This window comes from Manis javanica, chromosome 4, assembly GCF_040802235.1.
Source record: "Manis javanica isolate MJ-LG chromosome 4, MJ_LKY, whole genome shotgun sequence".
Lineage (NCBI taxonomy): Eukaryota > Metazoa > Chordata > Mammalia > Pholidota > Manidae > Manis > Manis javanica.
The window spans coordinates 159,660,229-159,675,031 of NC_133159.1; the positions used below are offsets into that span (position 1 = coordinate 159,660,229).

Below are 14,803 nucleotides of genomic sequence, written 5' to 3' on the forward strand. Positions count from 1 at the left end.
ACTTTGTAACAGGTATGGTTCTAGGTGCTGAGGATACAGCAGTGAACAAAACATGAAGCTTACATTCTAGTGGGAGGGCATTAAGCAAGGTAAAATATGTTAGTACTATGAAGACTAATAAAACAGAAAGGGGAAGAGGGAGTTTGGAAGGGGTAGTGAGTTTACACAGGGTGGCCAGAGGTCTGATGAAAATATATTTAGTGAAGAGCTGAAGGAAGTGACAGAGGAAGGCATGTCGATATCTGAAGAGTGATCCTGGGGGAGGGAACAGCAAGTGAAAGGACCAGAGCAGACACATGCCACATGTGGGTGTGTTTGCAGGAAAGTAAAGGGACAGATGTGGCAGGAGGAGTGAATAAGGCAGAGAGTAGCAGGAGTTGAAGTCAGAGAACAGTACTAGAGGGCCAGATCTTATTGGCCATGATGACGATTCTGTTTTTATTCTAAGTACAATGGAAAGCCATGAGAGGGTTTTGAGCAGAGAAAGAACATGATTTCTCTTGCTTCTTATCAGGATCACGATGGCTGCTGTGTTGTGAGGGACTTGAGTAGTGAGTGGAAGGCAAAGGTTGAAACCGGGGGACTAATTACAAGGATACAGTAATAAAAAAAAAGTGAGATATGATCATGGCTTTGACCAAGGTGGAAGTTGTGGAGGTGTAGCGAAGGTGGGTGATTCTGGATATATATTTTGAAGGGCAATGGGATTGAATACTGATTGGATATGGGAGAGAGAATGAGAGGAAAGTTGTAGAAGCTGCAGGATTTGGATGGTGGAAATCTAGGAGTGTGATTTCTAAATGTTAAGTTTGAAATGCCTATTTGACATGCAAGTGGAAGGTCTCCTAGTTGGACATACGATTTTGGAGTTAGGGGATGAGTCCAGGAAGAAGATACAGATTTGGGTGTTGTCACTGTAGAGATGGTATTGAAAGTCTAGAGCCAGTACTTCCTTTGCAGATCTGTGGCCATACAATCTGGTGGAATGGGCTGGGGCTCTCTTAGCTTCTTAACACATTACACCCATTCGTTTAAAATTCCCAGTGTTTCATGCTTTGGGTCCACAAGGAAGAGGCAGTTTAATTAAAGGGTTTCACATTAGGCCAAGAATGTTAGTCATCTCCATATGGATTGAGGGAAAAAAAACAAACCAACCTTCAACAGAAAAGAAAAACAATCAATTAAAACTATTTAAAGTTTTTCCACCATGAATTATGTGAGGACTTGTTGGCTGAAGTTGTCTAGAAATTAAGACACACACACACACAATGAACACTGAGAGATCGTAAGCGCTCAGTATAGAATACCCTGAAGTATTCCTATTCCCGGTAAAGGTAAAAATCCCTTTCTTGATTTTCTTCCCTTCGACCCTTCATGAACCTCCAGAAGATGCTAGAAGTGGCTTAAGAAGGCCGGGGAGATGGCCGTTGGGGAAGAACTGCTGGTAGTTGTCAATACATTCCAGGGAGGTTGTGGTAACAACTCCCTCAGCAGCAGACATCATGGATTTTCCTCCCTCTGGGAACCAGAGGTCCCTCCGTTCTCGTCTGCATCCCTTAGAGACAAAGAACTTCATTCTCTCCTATACAAGTGTGGGGCTCTGAGGAGGGAGAGAGTGGAGGGGTTAGAATTCTACCCCCCAGAAAACACCCACAGGCTCCAAGAGGAGCCTGAATCCTGACTCGGATCCAGGAGGAGTGCGGGGCAGCGGGGCCCCTTCCTCGAGGGCCAGGCGGGCTGCCAGGAAGCCCGGGGAAGGGGCCGCCCAGCGCAGGCCGGGGACTTGGAGCGCCCGCTACACTTCCACGGAGGTCGCATCTGCCTCCTGACGCCCCTTCCTTCCTCTCAACTACATTCTCTCGCGCTCCTTTTCCTCCGGGAGCCTCCGTATTCCCCATCCACCAGACACCGCCCTCGCCCTTTCTTCCCACCTACTGACCCTTCCCCGGCGGCCCACTTTCACCCCGCGCCTCCGCGGGCGCCTCCGTCCTAGCCCCTTATCTCTGGCATCCCCTCGCCGGGCCCCCTTGCCCGGAGCCCTCGCGGCCGCACCCCTCCCGTCCCCCTCGAGGCGGCAGCGGCGGCCCCTTTTACAATTGTGCGGCCCGCCTCTATCCTCTCAGCGCCCGGTTTGCTCCCGCCCGCTTCCCTCCCTGCGCATGCGCCCTCCTGTCGGCGGCGGCTGCGGCTGTGGCGGCTACGAGCGGCTCCGTTTTTTTAAAGGGAAACGCTGAGGCGCCGGGAGTGACTGGGGGGGAGGGAACCCCGAGCGGCAGAGACCCCCGAGGGAAGCGACAGACCCCCTCTCGGAGTAGGAGGGCTTTGGGCGGACCCATCCCTCCCACCCCTCCTGAAGAGGGGGGGGGGAAATGGAGGCTCGGGGCGGCTGAGGCGAGCTCCGGGGCGGGGGGCCGGGGCGGGGAAGGGGGGTGTGGGGTGGGGAGACGAGGCGGGCCCGGCCGGGCCAGGGGGGGCCGAAGCGAGCTCCGGGGATGAGCTCGGGGGCGGCTGGGTGCGAGCTCCTGCCTTTGAGGCGAAGGAGGCGGCGGCGGCGGCAGCAGAGGCGGCGGCGAGGCCCCCATGGGCCGGCGGCGGGCCTCAGCCGCGGCCTCCACTTCTCCGCACGCCGGCGGGATGGCGCCCGGGCCCCGGAGAAGCCGCACTAACCGAGGCCTGCTGTCGCACTGCTGAGGCGAGCCCGCCAAACTCCCCTCCCCCTCCTCCGTCCTCGACCCCCCGCACCTCGCCCCTTTCCCACCCCCTCCTCCGTCGCGGTCCCCGGCGCTGCCCCGGACCACTATGACCATGAGATCCGCAGTGTTCAAGGCGGCCGCGGCCCCTGCCGGCGGCAATCCTGAGCAGCGACTGGACTACGAGCGGGCTGCGGCGCTGGGCGGGCCAGAGGACGAGCCCGGGGCGGCCGAAGCCCACTTCCTCCCCCGGCACCGTAAGCTCAAGGAACCGGGGCCCCCGCTGGCCTCCTCCCAGGGCGGGAGCCCCGCGCCCTCCCCGGCCGGCTGCGGCGGCAAGGGCCGGAGCTTGTTACTCCCGGCCGGGGCCCCCGGGCAGCAGGAAGAGAGCTGGGGCGGCTCGGTGCCCTTGCCCTGTCCGCCCCCGGCCACCAAACAAGCCGGCATTGGGGGGGAGCCAGCGGCAGCCGGAGCCGGCTGCAGTCCCCGACCCAAGTATCAGGCGGTGCTGCCCATTCAGACGGGCTCTCTCGTGGCGGCGGCCAAAGAGCCTACGCCCTGGGCTGGGGACAAGGGTGGGGCGGCTGCCCCAGCTGCCACCGCCTCGGACCCGGCGGGACCCCCACCACTACCTCTGCCTGGGCCGCCACCCCTCGCGCCCACTGCCACCGCCGGGACTCTGGCGGCCAGCGAGGGCAGATGGAAGAGTATGAGGAAGAGCCCTCTTGGGGGTGGCGGCGGCTCGGGAGCCTCCAGTCAAGCCGCCTGCCTCAAACAAATCCTTCTGCTGCAATTGGACCTCATCGAACAGCAGCAGCAGCAGCTGCAGGCCAAGGAAAAGGAGATCGAGGAGCTGAAGTCAGAAAGAGACACGGTACGGGAGGGGTTAACGTGCGTTGGGGGTGAGGAGCGAGTTGTGCGCATGCTCGGGGGCGGGGGTGTTGTAGGAGGTTAAGGTATCCCTTGGTTAGGGGTAAGGAGGTTGGCCACCAGCAAAGGAGTATCTTAAGTGCCGGGGCCTTGCAAGCGAGGCTCACAAACACGTTGGATGGGAGGGAAGGGTTAAAGGGTAACCTCTCAGAGTGGGGGAGGGGAGGTTTCAGGAGCCAAAGGGTTAATTTAAAATGACAGCCTCAGACTTGTGGGAAAGACATTTAGAGTGGGAAAAGACCTGATTTGTGGGGAGTTGAAAATAAAAAGGTGGGATGAATATGTGGTGGCCTTACGAAAGGGGTTAAAATTAAAAGAGCTTCTGTGTAAGAAATGCCATTCTGGAAGAACGGGACATAGCAGCTGTTGCATTGCTGTAGCATCTTTAGATAGGAGGGTAGTAGGCTTTTTAATTGGCAGAAGAGCAGAGGTGATTCACAGTGAAATCCTATTTAAGTTTTCCTAAATGATGTTAAGGGACTCACCGCCTTTGATTTCAGACAGTTTTTAATAGGAATCTCAGTTATAGAACATGACCCATAGACTAGCTCCCTTGTATAAGCATGGTGTTTAGAGGCTGGTAGATTTTAAGGGCATCAGGGGAAAGAAAGTTTATTAAGTAGACTCCCCCATCCCTCCAAATCCCTGTTCTGGAATCTTAAGGTAATAAGAAAGTCATTTATCATTTCTTTGTATTTCTGAGGAGCATGACTATCTAGGCTTGTTTTCACTGCAGCAGTAGCAAAGGGTACCTTATGTGTTAAAACATATTCCTTCAGTTATCAGGGAAGCTGTGGTGGTGGGGTATTACTGTGCTAGCATACCTTATAGCTGCCTAAAAATAAACATGGTTTCTACAATTGTGTTCAGGCTGCAGCAGCCTCTCTCCTTCCCCCACCCTCTCCCGGTGTTGTGTGCACCAAGGGCTGAGCAGGGGAGCAGAGGGCTATTCATGTTGTCTGCTTTCCAAATGAATCGCATCAGGCAGCGGCTGTTTATTGGAGAATGCATTCTGCAAGGTGGAATGGGAGCTGGGGCAGGTCTCATTAAAATATCTCATGGTGTTGATTTGTGGAAGTTACTCAACATGGAGGTGGCAGTGCTCAGCTACTGTACTGCAGTCTAGGGGTGTGATGGTACTGTAATTACAACACATATCCTCACCCGGGTGCAGGGGGATGGACCAGTGAAGGAGAAGAAATCAAGGGAATGTCACTCACAAACCATGGTTAAGTAAGGCTGTGAATCAAAACAAGATGAAAGGAGAGTATGGCTGACAGGGGGACTCTGCTGATTGTGGAGGTTTCTGCTCAGTTCCTGAGGTAATGGCCCCTTTGCAGACTTTCGTAGGCAAGAAAAGTGGGGTGAGTTAAGGATAGAGTGTCTCTAAACTTGGCGTTTGTTGCTTCTGTTGTGTATTGCAGTCTTAGCGTTGCTTAAGCTTGTTTCTCTTATTCCAGTTGTTGTTTGGCCTCTACTGAAATCTGTGCAACTAAGTAGATGTAATGAAGACAACATTAATATCACTGTCTAATGCAAGTAAAATTCTTGTTATAGGGTATAAGCACAGCTGGCACCTTAGAACACTTTAATGTGAAGTTTTCAATGATAATAGACTTGCATTTTCTGTTTATATAGTTCTCTCCTTAATTAGAGTTAAGAGACTTTGTTTTTAATCAATATTTAGATAAATAGGTATTTTTTCTGTTATTGCAAATGCAAAGCAATAGGCATGTTATCATTATCAATAGTGATTTATGGGCACTGGTTTCAATTATAATTCTTCCAAATTGAGTATTCATTGTTTAGATGGCACCCACCCCCACCCCCGACTTACCCCTTTCAAATAACATTGTAATCCATAGTGGTACTTTATGAGCTCTTAATTCCTTCTCAATGTACTGGTTGGACTTTGCCTTTGTGTATAGCATTTATAGGAGTGGAGGTAGAGAGGACAGGATTTGGAGAACCTTAGGGCCTCCTAAAAGAACATAAAGGTTAATTCTGGAAACTCCCAAACTGACTTGGAGCCACGTGGTTAGCAGTAGCAGAGACCATGCCATTTAAAAGGCATGTTGTCACCCCTCCCAGTGAAGAAGATTTTCTTTCAGAGGAATGAACTACAAATTCCCCCATGCTCCTCCCCAACTAGATTAGCCCTTACAATTAAGCAGTATACCTTGTCTTCTCTATTGTGTTTAAGGAAAACTAATCGGTTAATGTCTGCCTACTAAAAATAAATTGCTGTGATCCATGGAAAGAGGCAGAAGACCATATTGATTTATAAATGGAAATAAGTACCTGTGTTTATTTTTTTTCTGTTTTAAGTATGCATTTGCCACTTCTCTTCTAGCTCCTTGCTCGGATTGAACGTATGGAAAGGCGGATGCAGCTGGTAAAGAAGGATAACGAGAAAGAAAGACACAAGCTGTTTCAGGGCTATGAAACTGAAGAGAGAGAGGAAACGGACCTATCTGAGAAAATTAAACTGGAGTGCCAGCCAGAGCTTTCGGAGACATCCCAGACTCTGCCTCCCAAGCCTTTCTCATGTGGGCGGAGTGGAAAGGGACACAAAAGGTGTGCTGATAACTTTGTTACACTGTCTGGACATGATGAGGACACTTGTTTTCAGTGACTGAGAGTAGGGGATTGGGATTTATGAATTAGTTTTAATACAACCATACCCTAAATTATGAGCCTTCCATGCTGAGAAAATATCTTGAAACATCTGTTAGGAACTTTTTTGACAGTAGTGATCACAGAATGCAGAGTACATCAGAAACAGAATGGGCAACAAATGGGACAGCTGAGCTTTTAAAACTATAGCAGTTCATTTTTAGTTAGGAAGTATTAAATTCATTCATTATGTTAGGCATTGGTAGACAAAAAAGTAAGATCTAACTGTCCTTGGACTCAAAGAAATTAGTCTAGCTGTAAGGATGGCATAAAATTTTGAAAACTCAGAATTCAACTGCAGTAAAATATGCAGATAGAGAACAGTGATACAAACTGAGTTTTGTAAGATTCAGGGACATTAAAGAGTATTATGAGTTAGAATAGTGAAATTGAGGAGGAGATGGATCTTGAAAAAGAAGTATAGAATTTAGGTTGGTAAAAAGGAAAGGAGATGGCATTCTAGGAGTGTGTGTTGGTAGGGAGAGATTAGTGGGAGAAAAAGAGCCAACAGACAGCAAAAGGAAAGAAACTGAGATTGTAGTTAGCATGGTATGAGGCTGGGGGGAAAAATAAGAGCCTGGTATCTGGTCAACAAGACTGAAATAGGTGACAAGGTAGTGGCTCCTAATGTAGCTAAAGGATCTTGAATAAAATAGGAACCTTTCTAGATACAGTAGGCAATAGGATACTATCAGAGGTTCTTAAACATGGAAACTTGTTTGTTCAACAAACATTTACTAAGGACCTATAATATATACTGGTAAGCATGAGGTTGTTCTTGCTCATGACTGACAAGTGAACCCAGTTATTTAGATTCCTGAATACTGGTCACTTTGGGGCAAGAGAACTAGTTTATTCTCTTGCCCCAAAATGTAATTAAATCAGATTTTATTCAAAAGTCAATACATTTTATGTTTTCTTCCCTATCTAATAGGAAATCTCCATTTGGAAGTACAGAAAGAAAGATTCCTGTTAAAAAGCTGGCTCCTGAATTTTCAAAAGTCAAAACAAAAACTCCTAAGCACTCTCCCATTAAAGAGGAACCCTGTGGTTCCTTATCTGAAACTGTTTGTAAACGTGAATTGAGGAGCCAAGAAACTCCAGAAAAGCCCCGGTCTTCAGTGGACACCCCGCCAAGACTCTCCACTCCCCAGAAGGGACCCAGCACTCATCCCAAGGAGAAAACCTTCTCAAGTGAGATAGAAGATTTGCCGTACCTTTCCACCACAGAAATGTATTTGTGTCGTTGGCACCAGCCTCCCCCATCACCGTTACCATTACGGGAATCCTCTCCAAAGAAGGAGGAGACTGTAGCAAGTAAGGCATAGAGAACACTTGCTCTTATACCCTAGTGGTGGCGGTCAAGCTAACAAGTGTGAAAATGCCTTTGGCATTTTTAAAAAAGTGCAATCAATAAAGCAGAGTTCTGTCAAGAATGAGTAAGTTAACAGCCAGAGACAGACACTGTGCAGGCATTGCAAATAGATGGAATTACAGCAAAATGTGCTCAATGTATTTGCCTGCTTACAACACTGGGAGATGTGTTTGCCAGTAAGTTGCTCACCACAAGAGCACCAGACTTGGGGGTGTAATCTCCGGCAACTTGCATGCCCTCTGAAAGAAGGGTTTTCTGTGCTGTGAAATGCATAGAACTTATACTTTGCCATGCACGACTGTTCCTGCAATTGATATTGTGTGAAATCTGGGAGGGTGGTCTTTGGGTATTCTCAGGGGCCAATGGTAATTTTTGGGTTGGGGAGCCAGCTTGGGGTGGCGAATTTCACCTGGGCCTCCGCTCTTTAACAATATAAACATTTATCTGTATCTCTATGTCCCGGTCTGGGGGGCAGGAGGAATCTGCCAAAGACCAACAGTCTTACTTTATCTTACTATATACTTCACAAAGGTTCTAAATGTGAAGAGTTTACTTGGATTGCAGTAGCCCATTGGTTGTTCATATATTTAAATAAAATGGTCTACAAACTATTTTTCAAACAATAAGGACTATCTTGGGATATTTGAGCTGCTTTGGGAGGGTGTGGGGTGTGGGACCTTGGTCTTCATTCCCTTTTTTCTTTATGGCTTCCACACAGAGATGCTCCCCTATTCCTACATCAATCAGTAACTGCAATGTGTCTTTAATCATGTAATGTTAGTCTATGACAGTCACTGTGGGTGCTCTGGGGTGATGCTGGGGGGAAGCCTTGGGTAGAGCCACAGCCTCAAGTTCCTACCACTGTGTCTTGCCTTAGCAGGGATGGGGATGGGAATCTGTTCCAAAGAGACAAGAGCGTTCTCCAGGCTTTGTTTGGCTGTTCTGATGACAAAAAAAGTGGGGAAGATAGATGACTCTTCTTAATTATCTAAAATTCATTAGGCCTCACATTTGAGTACATGAGCTAGACCAGGATCCTGATCTAGGTTCAGGTTTTTTGTTGGTTCAGTCAGTTGAACAAGTTCATCCTTAATGGTTAACCTTCTTGCTGCCAGGGCAATGCTGTGTAACAACTTAAGAGAAACTGTGAAGCAACTTCCCATCCGGAATTGGGAAATGGCTTGGTTCAGAGCTGTTCTGTGTGACTGGCTGTTTTTGAAAACCCTATCTGCCCTAGTACAGAAAATCCCAAACACCTCTAAGACTGTGGGCATAGCAGTACAGAAAGAGTCTGATTGGGGGGATCCCAGCCCTTTGAGGAGCCTGAGTTGTGAACAAATGTGTCAATCCTTATTCTTGATGCCCCTATCTCAAGAGGAAGTCTCAATGGCTTGTTCTAAGGAAGCCAAAGTCTTTTGTGCATGTTGTTCAGGCTGGACCAGCAAGGTAGTTGTTTGGAGGGAGGAGGGAGCTGTTTAAGAAGACTACATATGTAAGTTTTGAGAACATTGATCTTTTATTTGAAAAATAGGGTCAACTTTTACTCACCTGCCATGTTCTGAGTTTAAGGTTTGATATCCTTGGCCATCAACTGTTGCAGGGAAACCACCCTAAATAATGAAGAAAAGAAGTCGTCTCAGTGTAAAAAAAAAAGTGGTGGGCTTATTTTCTTTTCTTTTGTCTGTTGTTCCCTCTTCCCCTCCCCCAGAGAGAAATTCTCAAAAGAACAACTCAAAAACCAAAATGGCTTCCTAGTGAGAACTTCAGTGATGATCCTTTCCTCCATTTTGGGTATGGGCATTTTTTCTTTTTACACTGAGATGATTCTTCTTTCCTGCATTATTTAGGGTGTCTGATGCCATCAAGTGTTGCAGGAGAAACTTCAGTCTTGGCTGGTGAGTAGAATAGGAATCGTGCTGGCTGGGGCTGGGGTGGGGGTTGTTGGGATGGTGGATGGTTGGGACTCGCATTCTCCATCAGCTGGATGTGGAAGAGTGAGATTGCTTGGTGTATGATTACTCTGTAGATTTCAAAATGACTGCAAATTTCAGTTGTTTTTCAGGAACTGCAATAGCATCCATTATGTGAATTGTCAGGTATTGGCTTAGGGTTTTTTGTGATCCTGTGTTGGGCAGACTGCAATGGCATTTTAGGTTCTTGTATATCATAGCAAGGACACTGAATATGGCTTCAGGCGAGGCCATAGAATGGATTCCTATCACTTTGGTAACTTGGTCTTATTTGGGGAGAAACCTCTTGTCCTAGTGAATAGTAGGGTTTTGTGACCTTGGACTTAAGGGTGGTTCCACCCCTCCTCCCTTTCTTTTTCTTTTTCTTTCTTTTTTTCAGTTCCTTCTTGGAGGGACCACTCAGTAGAGCCTCTAAGGGACCCAAATCCTTCAGACCTTTTGGAGGTAGGTACCCAAGACCTGTCAGTGGAAAGGAGTGAGAGAGTAGAAATGGGGATATAACTCGAATATCTTGTAGTAACTGTATAAATGGGTTAATGAAAATTTAAAGCCAGAGGGAACTTGTGAGATTATCTAGTCCAAATTCTTTGTTGTACAGATGAGAAAATGGGGGTCCAGAGTGGTTAAGTGATTTATCAAAAAATAAATAGCTCAGGAGTCTTCAAAACAAAGCTAGATTTCATGCTAAGTAGAAAAGTTAGCATGTACTTCTCAGCAACAAAATTATATATTCCAAACTCATTTGACTCTTAAAAGTTTGATACTTATTTTAAACTCAGATTTTCACAAAGTATGGCAGTAGGGAGGGTTTATGACAGTCTCAGGTTATTTCAGTTTGATATGACTTTCACCTCAGAAAGTTACAGAAATGATTTTGACATTTGGAGATTCTGCAAAGGGGGTAGAGGTGGGAAAAGGAATAAGTGTTTTGTTGATTCTGTTACCAGGAGGTTCCCATGATATCCATAGAACTCACAGACTCAGGTGGGACGTGAAGGTGAAAGATTTTACATTCCTGGAAACTGGAAATGAGTTAGCATACATGTGTCACATGGTGATAAATAGCTTATTGGCTGCTATTCCTCACACAGAACCTGGATGACAGTGTGTTTGCAAAGCGGCATGCAAAACTGGAGCTGGATGAGAAGAGAAGGAAAAGGTAAAGCTAGAGATGTTCATCCTGGGAATAGCTGAGCCCCAGGAACCTGACCATGCCCGCCCAGATGGTGGAGAGTCCTGGGCCTCTGAGCACTCTGACATTACTGGCTTCCCAATTCATTATCTTAATTTCAAGTGGTAGTTGTTGTAGGTGAAGATGTTGGCCTCTTTTTCTTCATGTATGGCCTTTCTCAGTTCCACTCTCTGGAACACCAACATTTGACTTGGACAACTAAACCTAAATAGCAGGCAGTTCTCTATACAAGACCCCCCTACCCAACCCCAATCAAGAAGAGTCAGCAAAAATCTCCCTTGCATATGGATTGTATGAGTTGCTTTTATAGAGCAGGTTTTCAGTAATGTTGGGTTTGTTTTGTTTGTCTGGTTTGTTTTCCCAGATGGGATATTCAGAGGATCAGGGAACAAAGAATTTTACAGCGACTGCAGCTCAGAATGTATAAAAAGAAAGGAATTCAGGAATCTGAGCCTGAGGTTACCTCATTTTTCCCTGAGCCAGATGATGGTAAGTTTTGTCTGTCTAAAAGAGTAGGTTTTTTAAGAAGAAAAAGGGTGCAAGTCTCCAGGATACAACATGCTTTGAATGAATGAACAGCATTTTGGAGTGGGTATAGTTGCTAGGCATATCTCATCTATATCACTAATAAGGTCTCATCTGGTTTTCTTCATAGTTGAAAGTTTGATGATTACCCCCTTCTTGCCTGTTGTAGCATTTGGACAACCATTACCAAAATTAACTCCACAGTAAGTATAAAGTTTTTTCTCCCCATTCCCTCTCAGGTAGTCTGCACTTTACCTCCCTTTCAGACTTCATGAAAGCCTAGATAAGGTGCAACAGGTGGTTAGCCATGGTTCTTCCACAAAAATGAGGCTACCTAGATAAGTAGCTCTTGCAAGTGATAAGATTCCCAAGCCAGCTTTTTGAGGCTTGCTTTTTGAGTTAGAAATAGATTATTCAATCAATTAACTAGCACACTGTTGCTCTGGCTTTGAGACAGGAAAAACTTTCCAAACTTGGAACTTAGGAGTCAGGGCTAGGAGTGGTGAGGTATAAAGTATATTTGGAGTTCTCTAATGTCCACACTAAATACCTTGTAGTCTTTCAAACTGATTTCCTTTTTTGCCAGAAATTTTGAGCTGCCCTGGTTGGATGAGCGTAGCCGATGCAGGTTGGAGATCCAGAAGAAGCAAACACCTCACCGGACATGTAGGAAATAGCTGGGCTGGCAAGAACCTTCTGTCTTCAGATAGTTGTAGCATGCCATTCCCAAAGAGTGGCAGAGACCTGTATATGTGACCTGTGTCCTTATGTATGTTTTCATTCGCTGATAATGCCCTTCCATACTCCCTTGATCTTGGTTTTGTTTTCATCACTGACTTCACATAAGCTTTCATTGGGCTAATTGTGAATTATGGAAGGTGACTGCAATTTCTTTTCTCTTTTCGGGAAAATGAGCTCTCAAACTAAATCTATAGGATGGCAGATTTGGAAGCTTCAGGGGTCTGCTTCTATGCATTTGCATATGTTCAAGGGGTAAAAGGGCTCTCTTCATTAAACTTGTGGAAGATGAAGCAACCCCTGCCTTTGGAGTTGTGCCTACATGGCACTCTTCTCACCCTGGTATACCCTTCCTTATAGTTTGAGTATAGTGGTGTTTACCCTAAAACAAAACAAAAACCTCACCATGAGCTTAAGGACCAGAAGAGGAATAAAAAGTGAAATGATAAAGCAAGACATCTTCACAGGGTAGAAAAGAGATTGGAGAACTGGTAGATAAATGTCTGAAAAGACAGTTATTCTCTTAAGAATATTCTGTGATACAGCTATATGGGAAAGGATGTTTGGCTGTGATTATTTTCTTAGTTAATGGATAACAATTTCATCCCCACCCCTCAAAAAGTAAAATCTTTGGAAAAGAGAACAGAAATGGTTAGTTTTGGACAAGTTATGGCTCTAAATGAAAGTAGTTGGCATTTGGGAATGGCATGGCAGAACCTGTATAGACGTCCTTGTGTCACATCACTTCTCAAGTATTCCTTAGTTGGGCTCTACCCTTTTAGCTAAGCTCTTGGTGGTGGGATAGAGATATAGGGAGGGTGGGGGGGAAGTGTATGTGGAAATAATGTGCTTCCTTTGGCTGGCAAATGTCTAGATCTTGAAACAGATATACCTAATGAGCTTCTCCATTCACGTTGTAAAAATAAATTTGTACATGTACCATCTTGGTCTCCTCCTAACCCACCTACCTGCCCCCATGTTGTTAAAAAAAATTTCAGGACAGTGCTCCAGGCCACTTTGGTCTCAATGTAAGATCCCTGTAACTATCTGGAAGGGAAATAGAGCCAAGACCTCTGGTCTTAAATATATAGGAATTGCCTTTCTTTAGTCTTTAGGACTATTGTGTGAAAACAAGTAGGGGTCTAATCTCCTAGAAGGTAGGGGCTTTTATCCTTAAAGAGAATATGTCCCCAGATTATTAGCACTTTTAGAGGAGAAGCCAAGGTATGTAGGGTGTGTGGCTGGCCCATTGGTGGAGTATGAGAGACTGGGATACCATTGTGTGAAGAAAAACAAAGTTCCTCAGGGGCCTCCCACTGCTAAAGCTTTTTGTGAGATGTTGATCTGTGTTCCTAACTTTTAAAGGAATTGTTCCGGCAGCACACGTAGTATTCTTGGATAATCTTGCTGCTTTTATTTCTCCTTTGTGTGTGTGTGTGTGGCTATGGGTTTTCATTTGTAACTCCATCTGCTTAGGAGAGTGGGCTCTCCACAAGGGAACCTGCTGTGAACTTCATTGCAGCAAGAATGTAGAGAAATAGGACTTAACTCCAGTAAGGGCTCTCATCTCACACCTTAAGGAGAGAAAGGAGACTTCTAGAAAAACTGGGCCAATTTTCTTTGTTTTCCATCATTTTAATATGACAAGCTGTTTGGCTTTCCTACTCTGACCTATGATATGTTCCTCTATAATGTGCCCAAGAAGAAAAAAGACCAATCAGTGTCTCTTTACTTTGTTCCTTGATTCCTCTGAGTTTCTTCTTGATTTTCAGCATTTGTTGGATTCCTGATTTGGATATGGGTTAGCAAATTTAATCTTTATGTTTGTGCCCTACCTGGGACACTCCTCAGATTATGAATTTGAGCTAGACTAAGAGGAATCCATGAGGTGCTATCTAGCCAGACTTAAGCGGATTCTATTTCCTTGGTTCTCCCTCTACTTAGGACCTCTTATTTTATTGTTCCCTCTTCTAGATCAATTCTCCTTTCATTTGGAAAAGGTGAGGTTTGTTGAGAAGGAGGTTTGAGAGTAGATTAGCAAAGTTCCAAAAGCGAATTACAGTGTGTTAGAGTGTGGGGGGGAAATTAGTTTTATTTTTTCCCTACATGGGAAACAACACTGTGAAATTCCATCTTCAACTGAATGCCCTGCAATTCTCCTAAAACATAGTTCTTTGTTTCTTTAACAAAGTTTAAGCTAGTGTTATTAAATTAAAAAGAGAAATTGCTTGTCTGTCCACTTCAGCTTTGTTTTATGCCCATTTCATATTGTTGTCTGTGTTGTAATTCATACTTTTGATACCATTTCTGACGTGTAAAATTGGTTGTCTTGTAAATATCTTATAAAGAGTTCAACTGTAAATAAACTATTGTGGCTGTTAATTTTTGAACTTCTGCTTCAATTTATTAGATTTATTGGGAAGCATTAAATAATTCTGCTTGTTGATTTTAAAAATTAGAAAAAAATCGATTTTCATAAAATTGAAAAGCACACTATTTTCCCTTTTGTGTATCTGCTAACATTTGTGTATGAGCACTATATATGTTTCATCTTTCTTCTATGTGCTTCTTTTCATGTAACTGGCAACTTTAAAAACAAGAGATTATAGGGTAGGATACTTGGTGCCTGGTGTCTAAATGAATGAAAACCTCATAGTTGGGAAGACCTTGGGTCATCTAGCCTGACCCCTAATATATTTCTCCTTGA

At 45.3% G+C, this 14,803-nt stretch overlaps 1 protein-coding gene across 2 annotated transcripts; it reads left to right on the forward strand.

Annotated features, from left to right (window-relative positions):
* Positions 1–2,152: 2,152 nt before the first annotated feature.
* MSL1 (MSL complex subunit 1) lies at positions 2,153–14,478 on the forward strand. Of its 2 annotated transcripts, XM_017642482.3 has the most exons (9): positions 2,153–3,564; positions 5,974–6,197; positions 7,231–7,613; positions 9,519–9,566; positions 10,021–10,085; positions 10,733–10,800; positions 11,198–11,322; positions 11,489–11,561; positions 11,945–14,478. In XM_017642482.3, the coding sequence occupies exons 1-9, from the start codon at positions 2,800–2,802 to the stop codon at positions 12,033–12,035; spliced, it is 1,842 nt and encodes a 613-aa protein (XP_017497971.2). In that variant the 5' UTR covers positions 2,153–2,799; the 3' UTR covers positions 12,036–14,478. The 2 variants fall into 2 exon arrangements, with proteins under 2 accessions (XP_017497971.2, XP_017497972.2); XM_017642483.3 differs by lacking the exon at positions 9,519–9,566.
* The last annotated feature ends 325 nt before the right edge of the window (positions 14,479–14,803 follow it).